This window comes from Brassica oleracea, chromosome C3 (genome assembly GCF_000695525.1).
Source record: "Brassica oleracea var. oleracea cultivar TO1000 chromosome C3, BOL, whole genome shotgun sequence".
NCBI classification, from domain to species: Eukaryota; Viridiplantae; Streptophyta; class Magnoliopsida; order Brassicales; family Brassicaceae; genus Brassica; species Brassica oleracea.
In genome coordinates, this window is record NC_027750.1 from 20,899,780 (window position 1) to 20,926,298 (window position 26,519).

The 26,519-nt window shown below is 38.6% G+C and overlaps 4 protein-coding genes and 1 non-coding gene across 5 annotated transcripts; 1 reads left to right on the plus strand and 4 right to left on the minus strand.

Moving 5' to 3' along the window:
- Positions 1-864: 864 nt before the first annotated feature.
- On the minus strand, positions 865-8,143 carry LOC106335760 (DNA mismatch repair protein MSH6). Its single transcript, XM_013774366.1, has 21 exons — positions 6,954-8,143; positions 6,679-6,778; positions 6,349-6,451; positions 6,211-6,264; positions 6,050-6,124; positions 5,805-5,873; positions 5,597-5,680; positions 5,244-5,438; positions 4,521-5,068; positions 4,312-4,441; positions 4,029-4,120; positions 3,743-3,921; positions 3,466-3,668; positions 3,277-3,378; positions 3,025-3,187; positions 2,317-2,603; positions 2,079-2,216; positions 1,826-1,905; positions 1,628-1,727; positions 1,371-1,500; positions 865-1,296 (listed from the first exon to the last, which is right to left on the minus strand). Exons 1-21 carry the CDS (start codon positions 7,975-7,977, stop codon positions 1,082-1,084), a joined length of 4,071 nt encoding a protein of 1,356 aa, XP_013629820.1. The 5' UTR covers positions 7,978-8,143; the 3' UTR covers positions 865-1,081.
- A 1,497-nt stretch (positions 8,144-9,640) lies between these two features.
- On the minus strand, positions 9,641-13,769 carry LOC106329116 (DNA replication licensing factor MCM7). The gene is made up of 15 exons (XM_013767707.1): positions 13,628-13,769; positions 13,487-13,554; positions 13,216-13,275; positions 12,897-13,126; positions 12,612-12,789; positions 12,399-12,521; positions 12,221-12,310; positions 11,648-11,790; positions 11,374-11,551; positions 10,949-11,140; positions 10,676-10,848; positions 10,383-10,586; positions 10,144-10,309; positions 9,834-10,055; positions 9,641-9,752 (listed from the first exon to the last, which is right to left on the minus strand). The coding sequence occupies exons 1-15, from the start codon at positions 13,656-13,658 to the stop codon at positions 9,654-9,656; spliced, it is 2,157 nt and encodes a 718-aa protein (XP_013623161.1). The 5' UTR covers positions 13,659-13,769; the 3' UTR covers positions 9,641-9,653.
- A 115-nt stretch (positions 13,770-13,884) lies between these two features.
- Positions 13,885-13,956, minus strand: TRNAH-GUG. The gene has a single exon. It is a non-coding gene; the product is annotated as a tRNA-His (tRNA).
- A 429-nt stretch (positions 13,957-14,385) lies between these two features.
- LOC106328608 (sugar transport protein 7) lies at positions 14,386-18,866 on the plus strand. The gene is made up of 4 exons (XM_013767083.1): positions 14,386-14,446; positions 16,389-16,600; positions 16,668-16,987; positions 17,685-18,866. The coding sequence occupies exons 2-4, from the start codon at positions 16,456-16,458 to the stop codon at positions 18,759-18,761; spliced, it is 1,542 nt and encodes a 513-aa protein (XP_013622537.1). The 5' UTR covers positions 14,386-14,446; positions 16,389-16,455; the 3' UTR covers positions 18,762-18,866.
- An 85-nt stretch (positions 18,867-18,951) lies between these two features.
- LOC106328609 lies at positions 18,952-19,622 on the minus strand. Its single transcript, XM_013767084.1, has one exon. The coding sequence runs from the start codon at positions 19,509-19,511 to the stop codon at positions 19,074-19,076; it is 438 nt and encodes a 145-aa protein (XP_013622538.1). The 5' UTR covers positions 19,512-19,622; the 3' UTR covers positions 18,952-19,073.
- Positions 19,623-26,519: the final 6,897 nt, after the last annotated feature.

Here is a 26,519-nt window from a genome sequence, read left to right on the forward strand (position 1 = left end):
GTTAGACCATCCTTTGCTTGGTGTTGCATTTTGTTTGGAAGGGAGTACTTGTTCATGGTCTTAGACAGTTAACAGGGAATGACAAATCTTTGAATATCTGGATTTTTGCTTTATGTGATGATAGATTGATAGCGCCTTTGATGAAGAATATTCTAGATGATCTTAATTTAAAGGTTGCTGAGTTAACTGATCAAACTTCCAAACGGTGGGACATTAATAACCTTTTATCGTTGTGATGTTCTGCTCAGTCTAAAGATCCATCCAATAGTATATGAAGATGATTTTTCAGTTTGGAGGCATAACCACAATGGTGATTTTTATCTTTTATCTTTTTTGAAACAAACCACAATGGTGTGATTATTCTGTTAAGTTAGATTACTGGTTGGCGACTCAGTTGTTTAAAGGAGACCAGCTTCGTGAAGCAGCAATGATTCCTTCGATCAAACAGTTGAAAGAACATGTATGGAGGGTTTAAGCACCAAATAAAATAAGTTTTTTTTTTTCTGTGGAAATTATTAAGTGGTGCAATTCCAGTAGCAGATGTGATCATAAAAAATGTATGAAAGTTGATAGTAAATACCAAGTTTGTGGCTGTGAAGATGAAGCAGTAATCATGTGTTGTTTCTTTGTCCAGTTGCAATGCATGTATGTATGTGCTATGTATAATGTTCCTCATCCAGAAAATGGTTTGGCCTTTCAAATGATGGCCTTCAACAAAGTCTCTTTGGATGTTAGGAGATATATTCCGTGGATTCTTCGGTTAGTATTGTAAAGATGATTGTTGTTTTAATGGACTTTCAGTTAAGATGAAAATAAAAGTTTTTTGGTATAAAACCAAATAAACAGAGTTCAAGCAGAATCTGCGAGAACTTTCATCATTATATACACAAAATTGACCGATCCTACCTACTACAAAGAGTCTGAAACCCCCAAAAAACTTCACGAACGGAGCTGAAACCCCAACCCCAAAGTGTATATACTCAAAAGCTTTTAGTTTTGTGACATGAGAAATCTCATTGATCGAGCTTTGGTTAATGCTTACAAACTGAACAGCAAATCCTAAAGGCGTAGAGCATCTAAATCAATTGTTTAGCCGGAGATAAGTGTTAGCCTTGCAGTGTAGCTCAGACAGCGAGTGCTTTGAAGTTGCAGTATCAGAATCTGATGCAACACCACTGATGATCTGCTTTATCATTTCTGCCATTTTACGGTCAGCCTTTTTATGGTTTTTACCATATAAGCCTTCGAACTCTTGGGATTTTATCACGGCTCTCTGAAGTACATCATCTGGAAGACCTGTGGAGAGAAAAGAACAATGATCACTGAATGCTTTTGTTTCAAATGAAAAGTTTTGAGGCGAAGTTATTTACCAGCTAAGCGAGCAACGTTAACGCCATAGCTTTTAGGACATGCACCAGGCGTCAATCTGTAGAGAAATGTAACTTCTTCCACTCCACCACTTCCTTCTCCCACTTGACATCCCATATGGCAAAGCGATACCTATTATCCAAAGTTTCAGAATGTACACAATAAAAACAATCAGAATCAGATGATTGATTGTCACAACAAGTCTTCTAAACGCATATTCATATTGATCACTATCTGAACCAGACACTTTCCACAATACCTGTGGATTGGTTTGATAATCCATAGAGAGACGATGATAATGAGTAGAGAACATTCCTCTACACTGCACTTTGTCTATGAAGTGCTCAAGTACGGATTCCCTGTAACAAAAATTAAAAGATAAAATTTTAGATTAAAGTGAACAGAACAATAGCAGTATGTCTCAGCAACAAGATACGCAAGTAATGGTTCAACATACGCAATGGCTTGTCCATCTGATGTGGCTGTTCCTCGTCCAAGCTCATCTAGCACCACCAGAGAGTTTCGAGTTGCTGATGACTGCATATATTATGACATTATAACCTTATATCAATGTTCTTGTTGGTATTTATCATAGTTTAACAATACATGTGAGCAGAACTCAAAATAATCAACAACAGTGGTAAGTATCAAATTAATCTGATGAAAGCTTCTTGTAACCGAAGTTGACAAACAGTATGAACATTACTTACCAGCATTACAGCAGTTTCTGATAGTTCTGTTAAAAACGTGCTTTGTCCTGCCATAATATGATCTTTTGCACCCATCCGGACAAATATTCTGTCAACAGGCGAAAGCTCAAAGGTTTCTGCTGGGACATCTGCTCCAATCTGTGAAAAAAAAATCGTCATTGCTTGAAGTCATTTTCATCAAACATTAAATGAGTCAAGGTCCATTAGCCTTCAAAATATTTAAAAATGATGGGGTTACCTGCGCCAAGATCACAGCCAAGCAAACTTGGCGAAGAAGGGTTGATTTTCCACCCATATTAGGGCCTGTGAGGAGGATGAAGCTGGCCTGCTTAGACCCACCAATCTTTACATCATTTGGTACAAAAGAGCCTCTGCCTAATGAATCACCCCTCAGAACTGGATGCCCTAGACCAGTGGCTGACAAGTGCGGAACATCGACAGATTTAGAACTTGATATTACTGGACGGCATCTTACTCCTTCGTAAGAATCACTTGCAAAAGCGAGGCTGATCAACACGTCTAGCTCTGCAATAGAATGGATTCATGTCAACAACGAATCCATAGAAAGATCTAAGCGCACACTTTGTTTTCATGCCTAATTCCATTAAACTATGTTCTACCCAAGTAATCTCTTGCTAATAAGATGTAACTCAAATAGAAAGATCTAACCTGAAGCAGCAGGTTCTATTTCACAACAACATATTGCAGGGAACTCGATTTATTAATCGTGGAATCGAATTTAATTCTAACTGGCTCAACAAAAATGCTCACAACGACATGCTCAAAACCATCACCCACAGAGCTAACACCCGGGTGGCAGTAATTAACAGGTATTGACGAGGAAAAAATCATTTTCTTGAGGAAGATACTATCACTTCTTAAAAGAAAAGACAAACTTAAGTTGGAATTTAAATAAAAAAATTATAAAACATGACTTTGTCCATACCAGCTGTTGCAGAAACCAATTGTCTCCATTCTTCTTGATGCTCGCAGAAACGTCCAATCAATCTTTGTGAAATGCTCTTTAGAGCCGACTCTTTTTCAGATTTCGCTTGTGCTAGCTCTTTTAATAATTTCTTGATGGTAGGAGTCCAATATCGAAAGACACCCTGAAAAGATGGATGTAAACAGTTGGAAAATCCCATTTGGCTAAATCAAGCCCTCTTTATAGTGTGGATACATCAGCAATTTTGTTTACCTTTTTGGATGAGCATAATTCGTAATCCTGAGGAATACTCCCACTTAAACTTTCAGGAACTTCCAAGAGGTATTCGTCTTTCCCAACTGTAACATACTTTATCTGGACAAAACCAACAAAGCTCTAATCAGCACCCCCAGTTGATTAGGCATTTAAGGGGCAAAAAACATATATGGAAGTAGTTCTCACCGATGCATCTCCGAGTAATTTTCGTTGCTCCTTCAGATGTTTCGTCAAACTGACTTCCAATTCTTTTACCGTTTTGCACGTAAAATCGTATTCTTCATCAGCTCCTTCATGAGGTACTACACGTCCAGAATCGTGAGCTTCTACCCAGTCAAAAGCATCCTTGAAATACTTAATGAAGGGTGATATGTTTGGAAGACTTTGACCTGGCATAAAAAGTATATAAGACGCTATGGAGTTATCAGTCTAAGAATGTGAATATGGAGAGTGATGATGATACCAGGAGTAAGCAAATGACGCAGGCGTCTAGATTTATCATGCTTCAAACTAGTACGAAGGGACGAGCATGCTTCTACCATTGTTTCACAACCACGTAGAGTTGATATGAACTCTTGTAGCTGCTTCTTTGCTACATCCTCATATAGAACCACTTTATCTCCATTTCTTCCACTAGCTTCACTGTACCATGTAACACATAGATTTTTATTTTAACAAAATTGTTCAGTAGATCACGGATATAAACATGAAATGCAAGAAATGACATCTCAATCCAGCTAATCACTTACATGCTAGAAAAGATACGTGCAATCAACCGCTCCATGTCTGGAAGTCTTGACAGCGCCTTCCGGAATTCCAGCGAGTATGGGAGATTTTCCCCCTGAAAGTAGAGACGGTACCATAATACATAGAGTTGTCAGAGGAATAGCATAAATGAGAGTCCTAACGCTGCATGCAGAGTAAGCTTCGTAATATTAAGGACTTTATTTCCAGAAAATAGATGTCATTGCTTGTAACACATACCCCGAACATCAGCAGCATATAAAGTCAAGCAATAATTTAAAGACTCACCCGAAGAATTGCTACAGCATCTTGGCGTTCCTTGATCAGTTCTGGATTATATAAAGGTCTTGCCAGCCATGTTTTCAGCAACCGTTTCCCAGACGCAGTGATACATTGATTCAATTGTGCATACAGCGTCCTTCAAAAGACCACTCACTTTTAGTTTTGGAACACATCAGTTACGTTTGATAATATATAGCAAGGCTGAGATACTTTACCCCGAAACGCCTCCATTTCTGCTGTTTTCAAATATCTCAAGGTTTTCAAGAGCAGCAGCATCAAGAACCATGTGCTGTTTCTCAGTAAAGTTGCTGAAATCAGAGTATGGCAGGGATTCAAACTTGGCATATCTAAGTAGACTCTCATCCAAGAAAGCTTGTCTCAGGTAGTAAATGGCACCACCAAGAGCAGAGAGTGCCAGTCTACCATTCTTATCTCCAGATGCTAATTCAGACAACATTTTTGGAAGGAAGCTTGAACCACTTTCATTAAGGGATGGATCCCCTAGAATCTTTTCCTCACCGGAATAAGCAGAAGACGGTTCACATCTGATTCCTTTGTAGAAAGTTCCAACTTCATGTATTGTCTTCTCTGCATCCCAGAACTCAGAAAGTGGAACCAGATTGTTTACCAAGGGATTTCTGGTGTATCTAACTATTGTTCTCTCTGTTGCAGAACTCAACATATTAGCTGGTTTAATAATTTCCACCGGCCTTATCTCAGAGAGCACGCAAGACAATGCACTGCAATCTTGATCATCCTTGAACTGGTACAAAATGAAAAAAATGCCATCAATTAGGATAGAATATTCAAAAGCCGAAAATATCCACAGACACGGTTACTAAGAGAGATGTTCGAGGAATGGTACATATGCTAAACATGCATACATATGCTAAACATGCATCGCTTTTCTTTCAATCAATTCAAGTACAAGAACCCACCTGCCCCAGGATTATCTTCTTTGTTGCAACATCAACCAAACATACACCAAAATTGTGCTCTGCTTTCTCGTCAGTTAAACTCTCTCCTCCTCCAGTCAACGCCATCAGATAAGATGCATCTGGATTAGTTAATACCATCTCCCCATCTGTAAGCGTGCCTCTTGTAACAACTGCACATATTTCACGCTTCACAACCTACAAAAACAGGAGTAATGTCACTAGGAATCCTCCCTATCATAGTTTTCTAAAAATAGCACCAGCCGTAGTAAATGGATTTTAATTTCACTAGCAATCAAATTGATTGGCTAAAAAGTGATGATGCCTACTATACCAAAATTCATAGTGGGACTTACTTTATCCTTGGAGCCTTTCTCTTTTCGGCGTCGCTCCAGCTGATCAGGTGTTTCTGTTTGCTCCACGACTAAAACCCGATGGCCCTGATCCATTCAATTCAATCAAACTTTTTTCTATCCAACAGTATAACTTCTGCCCATGAATGTGACACCTTCCCACACAAAAAAATCATACTTAGATTGGATTGCTATGTTTCAGGAAACAAACCTTTTGAACTAATTTCTCGATGTTTACAGAAAAATTCTTCTCAGGAAATCCACAATGAGGTTGTTCTCCCTACAAACAAAAATCTACATCAGGTGCTTTTAAAAAAAAATTATATAGAGAGGGCAAGTGATAAATACATAGTGACCTTTTTAGCATGATTTGATATCAATCCGTTGGCATTTTATAGAATTTTAAAAGATGCATCGAAAAGCACCAACAATAATGAGCTATAAATAATCAGTTACCTTCATGTACCGTAAATCAAGTTCCTTGGCCCCAACGTGCGCATCCATCTCATAAAGCTCATAGAATTTACCCATCTGCTTGTCATCAAACGAAAACCATTTAATCTCCATATCTCCCACCAATAAATAAGTTCTGATTAATTGATCACTTCTTGGTCTACCTTGAAGAAAATAACTTTGTCCATATGTTTTGATTTAAACTCCCACCATTGTCTCTGAAAAAGAAGCCACAAAATCAAATGAGTAAAATTTGAATAGCTTCATCAAATATCATGAAGCAGATTTCCATGTGCTCTTACCTGGCCTCCCGTTAATCTCTTTACAAAATCAGGTGGAAGGTAGAGTGTCCTCGGATCATAATTCTCATCCGTAGGGCGTCTCCTTTTTGCATCTCTTCGGTCTCTGCTTGCAAGAAATGATGTACAAGAACAAACCCATTAAAACTTAGCTAAAACAGGGATCATGCGAAGATATTCCTGATAATTGTTGCTTAAAACACACAAATTAAACTTTAGTAAATAGCCTCTATAATGATAGACCAAAATTGTGCATATTCTAGATTCTTTCTACTCCTACCCACCGTATCAAATAGCCTCTATGATGATGGACCAAATTTGTGAAAGACTTACACTCCCATGAAGCGAAATTTCTCAGATTCACGCGCACCAAATCGAGCCAGAGCATCCCCATCCAACATGTTATCATCCAAACCCTTGACCACCCTATCAGCTGCAGTAAGACAAGATGAGATTTAGCAACCAACAAAGGACACCATCTTAAACCAAAGTAAATGCGAGAAACACATGCATGATTCTCAGCTGCTAAACAGATAAAACTTTGAAGTGTCACAAACAAAAAAAAGTGCAAATTATACGCCTTTAATATAAGAGAACATTCGGATTACCTTCTCCAGTCTGCTTCACAGGCTCCACAACAGAAGCCTTAAAACCTTTGAAGGTAGTTTCTTTATCAGTCTTGCTTTTCTTCTCACCACCTGATTTCGCTACTTCACTAGTCTTCTTCCGCTTTCTAGAGTCAGCTTTGGAAGGAGTTTCTTCATCTTTCTCCTCCACCATCTCTTCTTCATCCATCACATCATCCTCAGCATCCAACTCCACATCATCTTCTTCACTCTCACACACCTCCTTCTCCACATTCTTTCCCCAGTCCTCATCGCTAGAATCATCACCATCACTCTTGTTTTCTTTCTCTTCTTCCACATTACCCATCTCCTCATCCTCATCTTCATCCGTCACAACTCTTCTGGAAGCCGAAGCGCCTCGTCTCAATCGCTTAAACCTCTTTACTGAGTTCCCCTCAACAACCCATTCGATCTTCTCCTTCCCCAAATCCAAAGACTCCTCTTCTCCATCTTCATACTCTACCATATGCTTACCTTCACCCTTATCGTACGAAGTCACGCTCCCTTCATACCATTTCTTATCCAACGGCCAGTAAACCCTAACTTGCTTCCCCACCACCTCGTCTCCATACGTAGTTTCCGTAAATTTCGGAGGCGAAGGAGTCTGTCCGATGACTAGAAGTGGCTTCTTGAGCTTAGGATGTACAGGAGAAGGAGTCGTCGGACCGGGGCTTGGACTACGAGCAGGAGGATTCGATTTGGGGAGTTTATTGTTAGAGAGTGGCGGAGAATCAGGGGTAGGGTTAGATTTAGGGGTTGCGGTATTGGAGAGAGGCGATGGAGACGGAGAGTTAGGGTTAGGTTTTGATTTGGGGGTTTTGGTGTTGGAGAGTGGCGATGGAGACGGAGAATTAGGGTTAGGGTTAGATTTGGGGGTTTTGTGATTGGAGAGTGGTGATGGAGAGGGAGAAGGAGATGAAGCGGATTTGCCGAAGAAGGAGGTGATTTGACGCTGAGGATTCACCAACGGAGACCTTCCGCTGATCTGACGGCGAGACGGCGCCATGGGGAGAGGAAAGGTGGAGAGACGAGAGAGGGAAATGAGCGAGTGTGGTGATGGGAACTGGGAGGTTAAGGGAATATAGTGTACAGATTGCGCGGGAACTTTCACCGGGAAAGACGCCGGCGACGCTTCTGAAATGGCGGGAAACAACGCCTAGTTAAGACTAAAATAATTAATGTATCTCTTGCTGCGAGTGTCATCTCGAAAGAAGAATAAATCAAGCCGCTGTTGCAGGGCCACCAAGGCCCATTAGTTATAATTATCGAATACAATGACCGGTTAAGATTGAACCGATCTATTTGTTTCTAGAATTCCCAGAAATAAATCAATTAAACCGGAAAAAACCAACCTGGAATTTCGGCAATTAGATTCTTTCTCCCTTCTCGTGGTTGATTCTCCATGCGGACCATCTCCAACCCATTCATATTTCCACCTCTATAATAGCATTTAGAGATAAAATTGCTCCAATCCACTTCAAATATAATTTCTTTATTTTTTACTTACATTTAGAGATTGTTATTTTAAAAGAATATATTGGAGGTGAAACTGCTCAAATCCACTTCTAGTTTTTTTATCTATAAAAGACATCTTTATTTATTCTTCTATTTATAGAGAAAGAAATATCACTTTTCTATTTTTTACTCTGCATTTAGAGATTGCTATTTTAGAAGAATATATTAGAACATATTTCACATCTATTATAGAATTCTTTTATTTTAGAGATGAAAATAACAAAATACATCTCCTAGTTTGTGATTTGTTCTGTGTTGTCCAGTACAACTTGTAGTGATCCAGAACTCAGCCTAAGCTCAACCTTTTCCAAATTTGTATATTTTGAAAGAATGTGACAGACTGAAGTAACTATCTTATAGACATTCTATCATGAACATGATACACACAAGTTTGATGAACAAGTTGGAATCTAATACTAGTCTAATTACATAGGATCAAAATTCCTTTAAACCCACTTTTTCCTATAGGTTTGATAAACACAACGTGCCTTTGATATGTGGATAGATGACTTGTTTCTTTAACATACTCTTTACAAACTGGAACATGAAGATATGAGAATGTCCAACTTTAAAACGATAATTTTAAAACTCGTGTTCCTAAAGTCTTGTCAATTTATCAGTTAGAAGATCTTGTGTTCAAATATGACTTGTCTTAACTTATCCATTTTGAATGGTATCTCAGATAGAATGACAATCCATTTCAATAAAAATTTCACCTCTTGAAAAACATGATTAGCATCAATTTCTAATGTTTCTGTCACAATAAAGGTCCACAAGTTCTTAATGCAGAATTCATAAAACATATTGGAATGATCCTAAACCCTTTGGAAGATCCCCATACTATCTCATGGTAACATGGTCAGAGCAAATTTTCAAAGATCATACAAAAATAGTTTTTGCTTCAAATCTAAATTTCCAACGATCATAATACATAATACATCATTTCAACGTTCACATCTGAATTTCCAAAGATCATACAAAAGTAGTTTTTTTGCTTCGTAGTCCTTAAACAGGTACAACAAAATCCACTTCTACCACCACTACGTTAAGGAAGAAATCTAGTAAGATAACAAGGAAAGCACACATAACGAAAGAAGACGCTTGATTTCCAAAATCCTGTTTTTTTTTTTTTTTGTCTGGTGTTTTCTTTTTTTTAAGATAAGGGGTTTAGATAAAACGGATGTCAAAGGTGTTGGGATCTATCTGCCAAACATTCAAAGCTGCATACTCCTCCAAACACTCCTTAAGCTGAGCCTCACTGTATCCCTGTTTACATCCAAACCACTCAAGTCTCAGTGATCAATCATTCATTGGAAAAAGAAGCTGAAGATGAACGAGGTAACAAACCTTTCTGGAGATCCAGTTAAGCGCATTTGCGTAGCTCACATGGGTCTTGTTCGACCTTGCAGCTTCATCTCTTATGATGGAGTATGTGTCTGATATTGCATCAAGTCCGGCTTTCTGTCGATCATCCGCATACAATGATATCTTCGACATTTGCATTAGTCTAAGCGCCTCATCCACGTCACTCTGTGCCACTGATTCTGAGAATCTCAACCTTGCTAGTGCCTATTCAAACAAAAGCAAACTCATTTACTCAGATTGTGCCACAACTCAGTCCAAGATTCCAAGTCTTTTATTACCTAGTTCTACTTACAGCGGATATGCGCAGAATGCTGAGCAGAGTTCTCACTGTAGTGTAAGAATGAGGAGTGTTTGATTTCGCTTCTTCTTGCCTGATGCTTGAATAAGCTGTTGCTATGTATTCCTCTAACTCCGCTGGAACGTATGGGGATAATCTCCTCGCAGCTGAAATGTATGCACTAGAGAAAACCAGAGATGCTCATGTTAGAGTCCATTTCACAAGAAGAATGTTAGACAAGTGATTCGACTTACCGGAGTATGTTAGGTTCCAGCGGCTCGAAGCCAAGCGCAGGAGATTCCTGTGTCTGGTGCACATGAAGCACGTGCTTAGCCAGTTCAAGGTCGCTGTCCATATCAGCTCGATCTAAGATCAACCAGAGAAGATCGAATCTTGAAAGCAGCGCTGGTGGAAGATTAATGTTTTCAGCTGGGGTTCTTCGCAGATCATATCTTCCCCTTTATAAAATACAAAGATGCATACAATTAATGATTGATAGCACAATTCATCAGATTTTTTGTTATTCATACTGAAAGAGGTCAGTTACCAGGCTGGATTGGCCGCAGCAAGAACAGCTGTTCTAGCATTCAAAGATGTGGTAATCCCAGCTTTTGCAATGCTTACAGTTTGCTGCTCCATGACCTCATGAATTGCAGTACGATCCGATTCATCCATCTTATCAAACTCATCAATTGCACAGATTCCCATGTCTGCCAGGACCTGAATAGAAATGGAATCATATGCTCTAAATCACATATCTCTTAGCAAGACATCATATTTTCTAAAAAGAAATCAAAAGCTAAGAATTAGTGTATCTCACCAGTGCTCCACCTTCTAAAACCATCTCATTTGTTACTTGATCCCTCATAACAGCCGCAGTAAGACCAACTCCACTACTACCTTTTCCTGTTGTGTAGACTCCCCTTGGAGCAACATTAATTATGTGCTTGAGAAGCTGACTTTTGGCAACTCCAGGATCACCCATCAGACATATATGCACGTCTCCTCTGATCTGCAAGATAGTTATACGTAAATAAATGCAATGTTCTTTAGAACATCTGTACGCAAATTTAAATCATAAAGCTCCATAACTCAATGAACGAAGACTATGGACACTCCAAGTGAACGGAAAGAGGTAAGAAAATATAGTTGGAGATGAAGTAGAGGTATTGGTTTTGACCAGTGTTTAGTTCTCAGCAAATAAAGGAAACATTGCAAGATAAAACTAGAGAATAAGAGATTCACCTTCATCCCATCCTTTAACTGCCTGTGAGGAGCACCCACAAGCAAGAGAAGCAAAGCTTTTTTGATATCTTCATGTCCATAAATCTCAGGGGCCAGAGATCTTGATAGCTTATTGTAAATGTCACCATCCTCAGCCAAACGTGCAATCTGTTCTTCCTCATCTTTCTGGAACTCATATCTGTAGATTTTAATTAAAAGGTCAACAGATCTCCAAACATGGAAAAGGTTTACTAAATCAGATATTTCTCCAGAGTTAGGTGTAGCATTGGCTTACTCCTCATATTTCTTCTTGAAATGAGTCACAGATGTTGCTTCCAGGTATGTGTCTGCTACTAAGCCAGCTCGAAGTGCCTTAAACCCAGTATAAGGAATGGGAAGAAAAATTCCTGAGAATTCAACAACGTCACCAGGTGCTACCTACAAGGGTTACATGAATCTAGTAAGAAATTAACAATTCTACTGAAAATAAACAACAGATATTTATTGATCGAGTCCAGGTACAGCAGTGAGAAAAACTCTTCTTGAATGCAGGTCAACAGGTGTTCAAAAAAAAAAGAAAGAAAGCAACTGATAAGAACATTCAATTTGAACGCTGCCCCAAAAAAATTGTTTACTTTGCATCTAATAAAAATTATAGACTCCTAGCAGTGTTCACTGATATGTTAAGAGTTTTTTTTTGAATCCATTAAGCTAATATATTGCTTTATTCAATAACTACTGAACCTGTGCTTCTAAGCGGCATAATGCCTTCACCTTGAACTAAACAGGGGCAACCTACCTACCGATTCAGAAAGAAGAACAAATAGACTTCAATGATAACATAAAAGCAAGGTCAGGAAAAAAAAACCTTTCTTGTTAACTCTCCTCTTAGATGAACAGTCATTGACCTCGGAATATGCCCTTTAGGTACGTGTTCAGCCAACTCTTGCATCTTAGCCTACAATATAATGAATAACTTTACTCATTAATTTGATATAAGATGTATCATTCACATAAAATAAACAACCCTGAAACCAGAACAGAACCTCCTGAAACTTAAGAAACTTCGATGCCCTGAGCTGAAGAATAGGATTCCCGGCTTTGCTGTTAACGCGACAGCGGCTGGAGGGGCACTTAAACAAAGGCATGAAAACTCTTGATGTAACTTCCTGTTTTTAGCATGTAAGAGAAAGATTATCAGAACTAGTAGTTATTAGAAAAAAAAAAGAAACTAAGATCTGGAAGGCAAGGTTAGATACCTGGTAGATTTCATGACCACAATCCTCACATGTGTATACAGCAACCGCCATCAGTGGCTTGACATCAGAACAACGGGTAACAATACCAGCAATCCTGACAAGTTGCCCAATGTGCGAAGCCTTAACCTCCCTGATGGTAGATGGCCGTCCCTTTGAAGGAGCTTTAAAATAAACCTCGCTGAATCAAAAATAGATTCATTACTCAAATCTTTTGAAATAAATATCCAACCAAAATTGCGTCAGTAGCAATCCACAAACAATGCAGGACCTCTCACACAAACTTACTAAAATCTTTTGATCTCAGAAGGGATTTGCTGACGGGGATCAGAAACATCCGCATTATCAGTTCCATCATCGGCTCTCTGAGTCATGAGAATGTCATGGTCATCATCTGGAAAGGCCTCAGTGGGTTCAGGTAGAAGCTCATCAATAGCAGAGGAGAAAATGGAAACGTATCGGCGAGTGTTCTCAGTCAAACGTGTCATAAACTCATGAAACTCATCAAAACCCTTGTACTACAACAACAACAACAACAAAGAGAGACGGTTAAGGTCACTTGATTGTGCAAAAACGAAAGAGCAGGAGGAGAGAAAGAGTAACTCACATTGATTAGGTCCTGGAGATCGACCTGAATAGCCCGACTCTTACGATTCGCAACTTCTTGCTACACATATCACAACATTATAAGGAGCCCAGAAATCAATTTCACAATGAACGAATCTACCAGCTTCACTAATTTAATCGAATAAACCCTAACTGACGGAGATTCGCTAAACCCTAGATGAGGAAATCATCTACCAAATTTCAATCGGAGAAGCCCTAACTGACGGAGAATCGCTAAACCCTAACAAAAATTGAGGAGAAGAGAAACTCACGAGGATCTCCAAGTACTTAGATCCGCCGCTAGCGTCGGTGAAATTCGCGAGAAACTCCTTCGCGAGCGCTGCAATGAAATGAAGAGAGGGTTAAAAACGGAAAGAGGTAATCGACAAACAAAGCAGTGATTTTACTTATACCTTTATCGGCTTCGAAATCGTGTTCTTTCATGGTTGAAAGCTCAGACTAGCGAGAGAGAGAACGAGACGATTGATTGACGAGTGAATGCAAATTAGGCGGCAAAAGCTATGTAAAAGAAGATGAGATTTAGGCGGGAGAATTACAGAGAGTGAGGAAGGGCGGGGGGTTAAATGGACGGCTCAGATCTTATGATATGATAAGTAGTGCAAAATGTCCGACGATAAACTAACCGGGAAAAAAATTAAGAAAAAGGAAGTGTGGCTGCCGAGATTCGAGCTCGGGTCTCCACGGCCACAACGTGGAATACTAACCACTATACTACAGCCACTTGTTGATATGCTTGTCTCTTAATAAATTATATATTATACATTAAATTTTGGTAAGTAATGCAAAATGTCGACACTACCCCAGCCAGAAAAATTTAATAAAAAGGAAGTGTGGCTGCCGATATTCGAGCTCGGGTCTCCACGGCCACAACGCGGGATACTAACCACTATACTACAGCCAAGTGGACAAATCTTGTCACATTCATTCATCTTATTGCTGTATTTCTTTCCAATTACACACCCTACGACTCATTATCACATAAACTTTGTGTGTGAAGCTTCCTCGTTGTGGTATATCTTTCTACTTACACATCTCCTACGACTCATCCTCCCACAAACTTTGTGTGTAAAGCTGGACCACATTCATGATCTTTTTTCTCATTGTGGCATATCTCTCTACTTACACATCTCCTACTCATGTCCTACAACATATTCTCTCATAAATTTTTGTGTAAAGCTGGATCACATTTATCTTCCTCCTCCGTATTTGTGGTATGTCTTTCTTCTTCACTCACATCCTAAGACACATTATCCCATCATCTTTGTGTGTCAAGCTTTCATTATAATTTTGATTTTAGTGTGAATCTCACTCTGTTCGACTTTAGTCTTTTATTTAGCATATAATTTCATCTCAGGCAGTTATAATTTCATGAAAATAAATAGCAAAGAGAGTCAGAACTAGTTACAGTACCAAAATTCGTCACAACTTTTTGTTTCTCGTGCAAGTCTTCTTAGTAGTTTCTTCAGGACCATTTTTTTTTTCTTTCAACCTAGGACGACCAATCAATTACACATGTCTCGATTCTTTACTTTTACTTTGAAAACTATTTATTATTATAGTTATTAATTACTGTCTAATTATATTTCTTCTCTTACTTGAGGTGTACAAATTGACTATTTAATAGAAACTAGACCCGCGGATATGAATTTTCAGTTTTTAATTATTTATTTTATTAAATTATGTATTTGTAATATTCGTTCATATTATATTCATTAAGTAAATATTTTTTTTGCATCTTAAATTATCTATTTTTTACGAATGTGTGATATCATATAAAAACTATAAAAAAAATGAGTATATAGAGTTAATTATATAATTGTAAAAATGGAAAAAAATTTCCGTGTGTGATATCATATAAATAATGATCCGACCGATGATGCACGTTTTTTAAAATCTCTATTATTAAAATTATGCACGTAAGGATAACTCATGAGTTTTCTTGGTTGATTAAATGATATTATGTCCAACTTTATTTAAGGATATTTCATTAAGTTAACGGAAAAAAACAAACAATAAAATAGGAAGTTTAAATTCATTTAAGCATATTTCATTAATTTAACTGAAAAGATAAGAAATAAATTAGGTAGTTTTATTCGTTTTAGGATATTTCATAAATGCAACTGAAAAAGACAACCAAAAAAATAGGGAGTTTAATTAATGAAGTAAGAACATTTTCAAATGGGTACTTCTCTTTTAATAATATAGATTATGTCCAACTTTATTTAAGGATATTTCATTAAGTTAACGGAAAAAAACAAACAATAAAATAGGAAGTTTAAATTCATTTAAGCATATTTCATTAATTTAACTGAAAAGATAAGAAATAAATTAGGTAGTTTTATTCGTTTAAAGATATTTCATAAATGCAACTGAAAAAGACAAGCAAAAAAATATGGAGTTTAATTAATGAAGTAAGAACATTTTCAAATGGGTACTTCTCTTTTAATAATATAGATTATGTCCAACTTTATTTAAGGATATTTCATTAAGTTAACGGAAAAAAACAAACAATAAAATAGGAAGTTTAAATTCATTTAAGCATATTTCATTAATTTAACTGAAAAGATAAGAAATAAATTAGGTAGTTTTATTCGTTTAAAGATATTTCATAAATGCAACTGAAAAAGACAAGCAAAAAAATATGGAGTTTAATTAATGAAGTAAGAACATTTTCAAATGGGTAATTCTCTTTTAATAATATAGATTTCATAGGAAAAAAGAGAGAAATTTCATAGGGTATCTAGAAAACAAAAAATAGAAAAGATGTTAGGAAATTTTTTTAAAATATATTATATTATAATAATGAACATTTATTGTTGAAAACCTCAAAATGAAAACTTATGGATAAACATGTTCTTAAAAATGATTTTTTTTTCTTCCTTCTTAATATAATTGAATATTCTTATCAAGTTCCCACGATCACCACAAATTGTGTATTTAACCCCCCAAAAAAGATATATGAAAATGGAGATGAGATTAAGACATGCAAATCATAATTAAACTCTAATTAATGCGAAGATAAGGTCAAGAGCTGTTCTTTGTTTAAAGTCATCGCTTGCTTGTTGACCTTTTAAACCCCACGAATTGAATGCGAGCCACGTGAAGATGTAAATGTATATACCTTTCGTGTCTTTCTATTTTGTTTTCTCTCAGATTCTGAAAACTTTAGTTCACGAAAAAAGTCAACAACTCGTAAGAAGCAAAGCAGACCAAGAAGAAAATGGCAGGAGGGTCGTTTGGTCCAACGGGTGTGGCTAAAGAAAGAGCAGAACAGTACCAAGGGAAAGTCACTAGCTATGTCATCGTCGCTTGTCTTGTTGCAGCCATCGGTGGATCCATCTTTGGATATGACATTGGAATCTCAGGTTCTCTTCATCATCTTCTTCTTCCTCCTCTTTAAAGTCCAAAATCTGAAATGGGTTTTGTTTACAGGAGGAGTCACATCAATGGATGAGTTTCTTGATCAGTTTTTCCATACGGTTTATGAGAAGAAGAAGCAAGCTCATGAGAGTAATTACTGCAAATATGATAATCAAGGATTAGCTGCTTTCACTTCTTCCCTCTACTTGGCTGGTCTGGTTTCAACTCTGGCCGCTTCACCCATCACTAGAAACTATGGAAGGCGTGCGAGTATTGTTTGTGGTGGAGTCAGTTTTTTTATTGGAGCTGCTTTGAATGCTGGAGCTGTGAATTTAGTAATGCTCCTTGCAGGAAGAATCTTGCTTGGTGTTGGCATTGGGTTTGGTAATCAGGTTAGACAGACCACTTGTTTTGGTTGTTCTAGTTAGGCATGCACATTCTAGTTTTCAGGTTGGGTTCAGTTTGGAACTCATCGGGTCTTTCAGATCTTAGAAATTTAGATCCATATAGATTACCTCTAAATTTTTGGTTTGGTTTTAAATTGGCTTTTTATCAAATTTGGATCAGTTTGGTCTAAATTTTAGAACCTCTAAATTCCTTAAAAAACAACTTATATCTGAGGGCTTGATTAACCCTGCTCTCTTAGCCGGGTTCTTAACTTATAATTTAACATTTTTTTTACACTTTTCAACTAAAAGACGGTTCTTAATTTTTCTTAGTTAATATCTAAAAAAAGTTAAAAACCGTCTCTCAGCCGAAGCTAAGAACCAGTTGATGGTCCGAGAGCCCAAACCAAAAACTTAAAAAAATATATTATTAATACCAAATATATACCCGAAAACCCTCAAAAACCTGATATATACAAAAGTTTCAAGTGATTCGGGTACCAATCCTCGTATATGATACGAACCCAAACTGAGAGTTACTGATCAAAATAAAATTACCCAATAAATTAAGGTATTGATTCAGACCGATCCGAACATGTATTTCCGGATCAATCCGGTTACGGATATTTAGGTCCAGGCAAAATGCACTACCAATCTTGATAATTAAGAAAAAACAAATAGTATTTTGTTCTTTCTTTTTCAGGCGGTTCCTTTGTATCTATCAGAAGTGGCACCAACACATCTCCGAGGTGGTTTAAACATGATGTTTCAGTTAGCTACAACTCTTGGAATCTTCACAGCAAACATGGTCAACTACGGTACACAACAGCTTAAGCCTTGGGGATGGAGACTCTCTCTCGGCTTAGCTGCTTTTCCAGCTATGCTCATGACGCTAGGAGGGTATTTCTTACCCGAGACACCAAACAGTTTGGTCGAAAGAGGGTTGACGGAGAGAGGAAGACGAGTTCTAGAGAAGCTAAGAGGTACCAAAAACGTAGACGCCGAGCTTCAAGACATGGTAGATGCAAGCGAGCTTGCGAACTCCATCAAACACCCTTTCAGGAACATTCTACAGAAACAGCATAGGCCTCAGCTAGTTATGGCTATCTGCATGCCAATGTTTCAGATCCTTACAGGGATAAACTCAATCCTCTTCTATGCACCTGTTCTGTTTCAGACAATGGGGTTTGGAGGAAACGCTTCTCTCTACTCATCAGCTTTAACAGGAGCTGTTCTTGTCCTATCAACGTTAATCTCCATATCACTAGTGGATAAACTAGGACGGCGAGCTCTTCTTATCAGCGGAGGGGTGCAGATGATAATCTGTCAAGCCATAGTCTCAGTGATCTTGGGAGTGAAGTTTGGAGACAACCAAGAGCTCTCAAAAGGGTACTCAATAGTAGTAGTCATCTTCATCTGTCTCTTTGTGGTAGCTTTTGGATGGTCATGGGGACCTCTAGGATGGACCATACCGAGCGAGATCTTTCCATTGGAGACTCGTTCATCTGGTCAGAGTATAACGGTTGCTGTGAATCTCCTCTTCACTTTCTTCATAGCTCAAGCTTTCCTCTCTTTGCTATGTGCATTCAAGTTTGGAATCTTTCTTTTCTTTGCTGGATGGGTCTCAGTGATGACAATCTTTGTTTACTTCTTGTTGCCTGAAACCAAAGGAGTGCCTATTGAAGAGATGACGCTGTTATGGAAGAAACATTGGTTCTGGAAAAAAGTATTGCCTGCAACAAATCATGAAGCTGAGAGTAACAACAACAGTTCTATATAAACTGGTTTTGTAAGGTCATTAGTCTTTTTGATTTTGTCAAGAAGAATCAAAAAAAATTTGTGTTAAAGATTTTATTGCATATGTAATAACAAGTTGTGATCATCATTTGACAAGTAAAAACACAACACAACAACACAAGAGCAATGGAAAGAGTCACACAGTAGTGTCTGACTTGTTTCACAAGAAACTCCATTAAAGAGTTAAGAGTGTTGAGCAAGAAAACATTGGTTGTGATTGGCGTTGAAGATCACATTCTCAAGCTTCAAGATTCTTCGACATCTGCTTATAAACAGACTGCTGCAAGCAACTTTTTTAGGGTTTCCTGAATCTTGCTAAGCAAGTAATACCCAAGAAACATGGAATAGGAAGAGAGCTTGGAGGAGGAGAAGCTGAGCTACAAGCACCGGCGTAACGTCTGGAGACGATCTCTCCGATCTGCTTCTGCGAAGTCTCTGGTTCAGGTCCAATCTTATTAGTCGAAGTTACAACACCGTTACGAAACGCGCTCAGTGTCTCTCCGCGTTTGAGGATCTTGACTTGTCCCATAACAAGATTGGGTTTCACGGCCGGGGATACAACCATCTTCCTAGACTGATACGTCGTCGTCGTGGGGCTTCGCTTGAGTCGACGAGGAGCCGTCGTAGAAGCGTGTGAGTGACAGCGAAGGCGAGAATGATTGCGGTGGATTAGGGTTTCGTGATCGAATCTATGATTCAAAGAGCTTCCAGAAGAGAGAATAGCAGTGGCCATCGCTTTAGCTATTTTTGATTAGAATGTAAAAATTATCTCACGGGAAACCTGTTTATATAGAATCCGCATGACTCGATCCACCAACTTCGAATTTCTATTTTTCTTTTTTTGGGAAAAAAGGAAATAATTTATACTTGAGAATTACATTTGTACTAATTACTATTATTGTGAAGTATCTTTTTGCCTTGTTTTTAACTAGGAGTGGCCGTTCGGACATCCATTTGAGTTTGATTCGGGACTATTCAGGTTTTTTGGATTAAAGATTTCAGTTTCATTTGGGTATATATAAATTTCAATTCGGGTTCGGCTGGGATCTTTGAGGGTCCGGTTCGGGTTTAGATAACCCATTTAAATTATTTTCATAAATTTTAAATTCATATATACTTTAAATTTCTCAAAATCCAAAAATAAAAATAATATATCACATATAAATTTGAATAATGTATGTCAAAGTACATAAACTAAACATATAAATTGGTCTGATATGAATATTTAGATAGACAATCAACATATATTTGAAGTATTTTTGGTGTTTTCAGTATTGTTTAGCTATTTTAAACATTTACTTTTGGAAAATTTCAAGATATCTTATATATTTTGGATAATTTTTACATATAAATTCTAAAAATAATATATTTCAGTATATAAATCTATTTCAGATACATTCAGTACCTAAAATATTTTGGTTCGGATTGGGTTTGGTTCCCTAGATACCAAAATTTCGAACTCATTCGAATATTTAACAAATTTTGGTTCAGGTTTGATACTAATTTTTGGATCAAATTCGGTTCGGTTCGGTTCTTCGGATTCGCCATTATCTATCGAAAGACAACGAAGTAACCACTACAAGAAAACAGCGATATTCTGACGGACATTCCGACGGAAAATGAAATCCTCGGAATATACCGACGGAATTCCGAGGAAACTACAGTCCGTCGGAATATTCCGAGGAAATTCCGAGGAAAACTCTGTTCCTCGGAAAAAACCGATGAATTCCGAGGAATATTATAGCCGTTGGAGAGCCGTTGCGGGATTTTACAAAATTCCGAGGAAATTCCGACGAACTAGCCTTTTCCGTCGGAATTTCCTCGGTGTGTCGGCAGGATTTAAACTATAAATACAAGCACTCCTCTTCCTCTTCATTCACTTCATATCTTCATCCTCCCTCTTACTCTATTTACACACGAATTTGATTCATAAAAAATATGTCTTCTTCAAATTATTTTCGTTCTTGGATCGATCGACCTCATTTGGATCCGAACACGAGATTGCTTACGGAAGAATACCAACGAGGTATAACCGAATTCATGGGGTTAGTTCACCGACAACCGGAAGCAAAAACAGGTATGTTAAGATGTCCTTGCTCTAATTGTAAAAATAGAAAGATTATTAAAGAGTGGGATGTTTGGACTCATCTATATTTGAGTGGGTTTACACGAAGTTACAAAATTTGGTATCATCATGGGGAAACTGATTATGAACATGGTAGTACTAGCGAACCTCAGCCAGCGGTTAGATTAGAAGAACCAATTAGAACAGATGTAGATTATGGTGTAGGTACTGAGCAGATGGTAAATGATCATTTTAGAGGGGAAGATTTACCCAATGCACAAGCTAGGAGATTTTATGATATGTTGGATGCTGGAAAGCAACCATTATACGAAGGTTGCAGAGATGTTCATTCAGCTTTATCATCTGCTACAAGATTGATGGGCATTAAAACAGATTATAATTTGGCTGAAGACTGTGTGGATGCGATTGCTGATTTTGTAAAAAGTATTCTACCCGAGGATAATGTAGCTCCTGGTTCATACTACGAGGTTCAGAAACTCGTAGCTGGTCTTGGTTTATCGTATCAGGTAATAGATGTATGCAGCGACAACTGCATGATTTATTGGAGGGCGGATGAACAGCGGGTTACATGCAAATTTTGTGGAAAGCCTCATTATAAAGATACGAGTGGAAGAGTTCCAGTGCCATATAAAAGGATGTGGTATTTACCTTTGACGGAAAGGTTGCAGAGGTTGTATCTATCTGAACGCACAGCGCAACCAATGAGATGGCATGCGGAGCACTCAACAGATGGTGAGATCAGACATCCTTCAGATGCAAAAGCGTGGAAGCATTTCCAATCAAAGTATCCCGACTTTGCGTATGAAAGAAGAAATGTCTACCTTGGATTATGTACTGATGGTTTTAGTCCGTTTGGCAAGAGTGGAAGACAATATTCTCTATGGCCCGTCATTCTTACACCATACAACCTCCCCCCAAACTTGTGCTTGCGACGAGAGTTTTTGTTTCTCTCGATTCTCGTTCCCGGACCAGAGCATCCTAAGAGATCACTTGATGTGTTTCTTCAGCCACTAATATATGAGTTGCAACAACTATGGGCTCAAGGTGCTGAAACATACGATGTTTCGTGTAAAGAAAACTTTCAAATGCGGACAGTACTAATGTGGACAATAAGTGATTTTCCAGCATATGATATGTTGTCTGGATGGACAACGCATGGAAGGATATCATGTCCATATTGTCAAGATAACACTGATGCTTTCCAACTAAAACACGGAAGGAAAACGTGTTGGTTTGACTGTCACAGGAGATTCCTACCACCTGATCATCCATATCGTAGGAGTAGGAATTTGTTTACGAAGAACAAGAGGGTGTTTGACAGTCCACCTCCGGAAATTTGTGGGAAAGATTTGAAGATACAACTAAGAGATTTTGGTGCAGAAAGGACGCCAGAAGTCGGTGGACATGAGCGTTTTCCGGTAGATGCTGTTGGAGAACTACATAACTGGCACAAAAAAAGTATTTTCTGGGATCTGCCATACTGGGAGGATCATCTGCTAAGGCATAATTTAGATGTCATGCATATTGAGAAGAACTTTTTTGACAATCTCATGAACACGATCCTTAATGTTCAAGGTAAAACAAAGGATAATTTGAAGTCAAGACTGGATTTAGTCGATATATGTGCTCGTTCAGAACTTCATGTTGATGAAAATGGTAGGGCTCCTTTTCCCATATACCGACTTGATGCAGAGGGAAAAGATGCGTTCTTTGATTGGATTTCAAACGATGTGGAATTTCCAGACGGTTACGCATCAAATTTGCGTAACTGTATCGACAGAAAGGAAGGAAAGTTTACTGGCTTGAAAAACCACGATTGCCATGTAATGATGCAGCGCCTCCTTCCGTTCGCCTTCAAGGAACTATTACCACAAAATGTTCATGAAGCAATTGCAGGGATAAGTGGTTTCTTCCGCGATTTATGCACGAGATCAGTGACTCTTGAAGGTATTGAAAATTTGAAGACTAACATAGCCGTGATTCAGTGCAACCTTGAGAAGATATTTCCTCCCTCATTTTTTGATGTTATGGAGCATCTTGTTATTCACCTGGCAAGAGAATTGGAACTTGGTGGTCCTGTGCAGTATAGATGGATGTATCTGTATGAGCGGTATATGTTCCATTTGAAGAAGATGGTGAAAAATTTAAGTAGGGTGGAAGGTTCTATAGTCGCACAGATGATCAATGAAGAAACTTCAAACTTTGCCGAGTACTACTTTCCAGCAGAAGTTCAGACCAAAAACAGAAGACCTGCTCGGCATGATGATAGAGGCGAACGGGCAACATATCATGTTACGGTTCCAGACATTTTCACAGACGTTGGACGACTTAGCGGAAAACCAAAGGACCGTCGACTTACTGAGCAGGAGCGCAGTAATTTGCAAACATATTTGCTCACCAACTGCGAAGACGTTCTTCAATATGAGAGGTAAATAAATGAGCTTACAAATTTTTATTTTAACAAGTTGAAATTTAAATCTTAATTAATTACATTATTGTCATCATATACAGGATTTTCATGGCAGAAAAGCGGTTCGAGTATAGATACGCCACAGAGGACGAACTAGAAGAAATGAAGCAGAGAGAATTTACTGGATGGATGTTTACTTATGTGAGTGCTTTAAACAAATTAAAATATATTTTATCACATATTTATACTAATTCACATTTATTGATATAACATATATATATATGTGCTATTAATAGGTGTCTGCTGGTTTGGCCAGAGGTGAAACATTTGACGATTGGATACGTGAGATGGTCGTTGGACCAAACTTTGTTGTGAAGTCATATCCGAGATTTTGTACTCGAGGATATGCATTCACAACTCAGAAGAGGAGACGTTCGAGTACGACTTATGATGATGGCGTTTGTTCTGCATCAGGAGATGATGTATACTACGGACACATACATGAGATTTTGGAAATCAAGTATTTGGGCATGGTTGGATTGCGCTGTACTGTTTTCTATTGTGATTGGCACGACAACACCCCAGATCGAGGTGTGAGAACAGATGCATTTGGTGTTACATCAGTAAATTCGAGGCGAAAGCTGCAATATTATGATCCTTTCATTCTTGCTTCCCAGGCCGATCAGGTAATTAAATGTTAATTATTCAGAATGATTCATCATCATGTGTATTAATTTATAATTTTTCTAAATGTTACAGGTTTGTTATATCAAGTACCCCCGGGTAAGGAACAGAGATGATCCATGGGTTACTGTTACAAGACTCAACCCGAGAGGCCGAGTTCAGGGAAGTTCTGAGCTGGAAGACCCACTACAACCAAGCACATCCGGCAACTGTAGTGCAGCAGAAAATTTAGCTGGAGTTGGCCTTGTAGTCGATTTAACCGACTTTGGAGAGGAAGCCGTCGTTCACGTAGAGGATGAACCAGTAATTGGAGAGTTTCACCAAGATCCAGATTCAGATTCATCTAGTGATGATGACTCGGAAACAGAATATCATTGATTTTTTTTATTTTTTTTAAAGAAATACCGAGGAAATTCCGAGGAACACTTGATATAACCTCTTTCCTCGAATAATAGTTATTTGGTTTATCTAGCAAGGCAAAGCTGAATACGAATTAAAAACTACTCAGAACACAACCAAATAAAACGAAGAAACCATGTAAAAGAAATACAAACTCATAATTAAGAAACCCAAAAAAAAACTCAGTTCAAAATTAACAGAAAATAAGACCATAAAACGTTAGAATAGAAAAGAAAATAAAATAGCCGGTGATAGCTCCTACTCCTCGTCTCCTGCTCCAGATGTTCCGCATCATTGGGTCTCTTGGACCTCTTTCTTACCCTGTGTGTACCACTCGAACCCGAACCAGAGCTGGATGGAGAGTTGTCCCGATGAACTACATCATCCTTTTGGCAACGACACGGCCTGATACGTGAAATGGCAGCCCAGATCTTGTGTAGCATGTCGTTGTTTGTCTTTATGCTCTGATCTCTCCAATGTTGTTGCTGGCGCGAAGTGGCGTTCGGTGGAAGCTCTTGCAGCTTGTACTGGCTGGAGTCTGATGGGAGTAGCTGATGGGGTTGTGAATCATCTGGAATGGCTTGTGCAGCCTCATCTTCTCCTTCTTCATCAACCACGCCCTTGCCTTTGGTCTGATATTTTGGCGTGAAGAAGGATGGCTTGTCTACTAGTGCGGTAGCAGGGGGTAGGAACTCAACTGCAGCCTCTGAAAGTAGAGAAGTGAGACCGATCTGAGGTAGGTGGCAGTAGAGTGTTTTCTTCGCTCGGTCCTGGAATACGTAGACGTAAGGACCATCCCGATCGATCCTCGAGTGGGGACCAGCTATGAACTCCTTACTTACTAGAGAAATGACATCCAGGTAGTTCCAAGCAATGTTGTTCGATCTGTCCAGTGCTACCTCCTGGTTCTTGCAGTCTACACCCACATGTCTAAGGATCCGAGTAATCACTGCACCAAATCCACATGCATTGCTCTTGGATTTGGTTACTTTCCCCTTGTATCCTGCTAAGTTTGCGGCCAGCACCGCTCCCATGTTGAAGGCAGTAGCAGGTGGGAATGTAGAGTTTCCAAATGCCGGTAGCAAATGCCTCACACCTTGGTACAGGAGGCACAACTCCCATTGCGTGACTGATGCGGCTGTGGTTGTCCCGTATAGCAATGAGCCAATGAGGCGTGTCGCATATCTCAGTACTGGGCTCCGGATAAGTGACTCCTTTGCCTGAGAAGATCTATAAACCCATGTGCCAATCGTTTCCCAGAAGTTCAACAGCTCTGAAGTCCAATAAAGACCATATGTCCTCTCCCCCGCACTCAATCCAAATAGTCCGCAGAGGTCTGTGAAAGATACCTCATAGTATACTTTCTGCACTACGAATGCCAGAAAACCTTCCTCATGCCTATCATCGGGACGGGTGACGTATGCGGATGCTATGAACTGGCGTACCAACTCCGGATAAGTGGGTTCCTTGAGGTTGCATAGTTGGCCTAGACCCATGTTCTGGAACAGTCCTTCAATGTCTGCTTGGATTCCCAATATTGTCATCGTCTCAGGACATGCTAGTTGTGTAGCCGGAACGGCTACCTTCTTCATGTTGTTGTAGTGGGTGGTATCAGACTTATCCCACTTCTTTGGCCTTTGCTTCTCCAGCTGTGACGAACCCGCTTCTTGTGTGTTTTTCTTTGCTGATGTTTTCGTGCGCTTCATTCTCTACAAAATAGAATCATTGCTCTCAACATGGTTATAATCAATTAAGAACTCAAAGCAACATGAAAATGAAAAGCGAAATCGAGTTGTGATAAAAAAAAAAACAAATTGAAAAAAATTCTCAATCCCTAAATAATCTCAAATCCTGTTCCAAACTCGTTAATCACAGACAATTGTGTTCTATTCCATGTTTAAACATCTGTTTCATGCATATTTGATCAAGGAATCAACACGGAAATAAGAAATTCACAAAACCCAAAAAATTGCTCAAGAACACGATTTCAGAATGTGGAGATTCGCGGAGTATACCTGTCTTAGGGTGAAAACGAGTGTAGGAATCAGGTAGAGCTCAAAAAATCAAGTGGAATGGAGCCCAAAATTGTTCAAATCGGATGATTATAGAGAGAGAAAGAGGGGGGGCGAATTATAGGGGAAATCAGAGGGGATGAGAGTTCT

What these genes read in the sequence shown, in the direction of transcription:
- LOC106335760 (XM_013774366.1), bottom strand. Translation starts at nt 7,977, where the DNA reads ATGGCGCCGTCTCGCCGTCAGATCAGCGGAAGGTCTCCGTTGGTGAAT. An exon ending in GCGTCATTTGCTTACTCCTG is followed by an intron (nt 3,669 to 3,742) that starts GTATCATCATCA and finishes TTTTTATGCCAG; the next exon opens with GTCAAAGTCTTCCAAACATA. An exon ending in CAGAAACTGCTGTAATGCTG is followed by an intron (nt 1,906 to 2,078) that starts GTAAGTAATGTT and finishes TAATATATGCAG; the next exon opens with TCATCAGCAACTCGAAACTC.
- LOC106329116 (XM_013767707.1), bottom strand. Translation starts at nt 13,658, where the DNA reads ATGAAAGAACACGATTTCGAAGCCGATAAAG. An exon ending in CGATTTCGAAGCCGATAAAG is followed by an intron (nt 13,555 to 13,627) that starts GTATAAGTAAAA and finishes ATTTCATTGCAG; the next exon opens with CGCTCGCGAAGGAGTTTCTC. An exon ending in TTTTAGAAGGTGGAGCACTG is followed by an intron (nt 10,849 to 10,948) that starts GTGAGATACACT and finishes ATTTCTATTCAG; the next exon opens with GTCCTGGCAGACATGGGAAT.
- LOC106328608 (XM_013767083.1), top strand. Translation starts at nt 16,456, where the DNA reads ATGGCAGGAGGGTCGTTTGGTCCAACGGGTGTGGCTAAAGAAAGAGCA. An exon ending in ATATGACATTGGAATCTCAG is followed by an intron (nt 16,601 to 16,667) that starts GTTCTCTTCATC and finishes TTTTGTTTACAG; the next exon opens with GAGGAGTCACATCAATGGAT. An exon ending in GCATTGGGTTTGGTAATCAG is followed by an intron (nt 16,988 to 17,684) that starts GTTAGACAGACC and finishes TTTCTTTTTCAG; the next exon opens with GCGGTTCCTTTGTATCTATC.
- LOC106328609 (XM_013767084.1), bottom strand. Translation starts at nt 19,511, where the DNA reads ATGGCCACTGCTATTCTCTCTTCTGGAAGCTCTTTGAATCATAGATTC.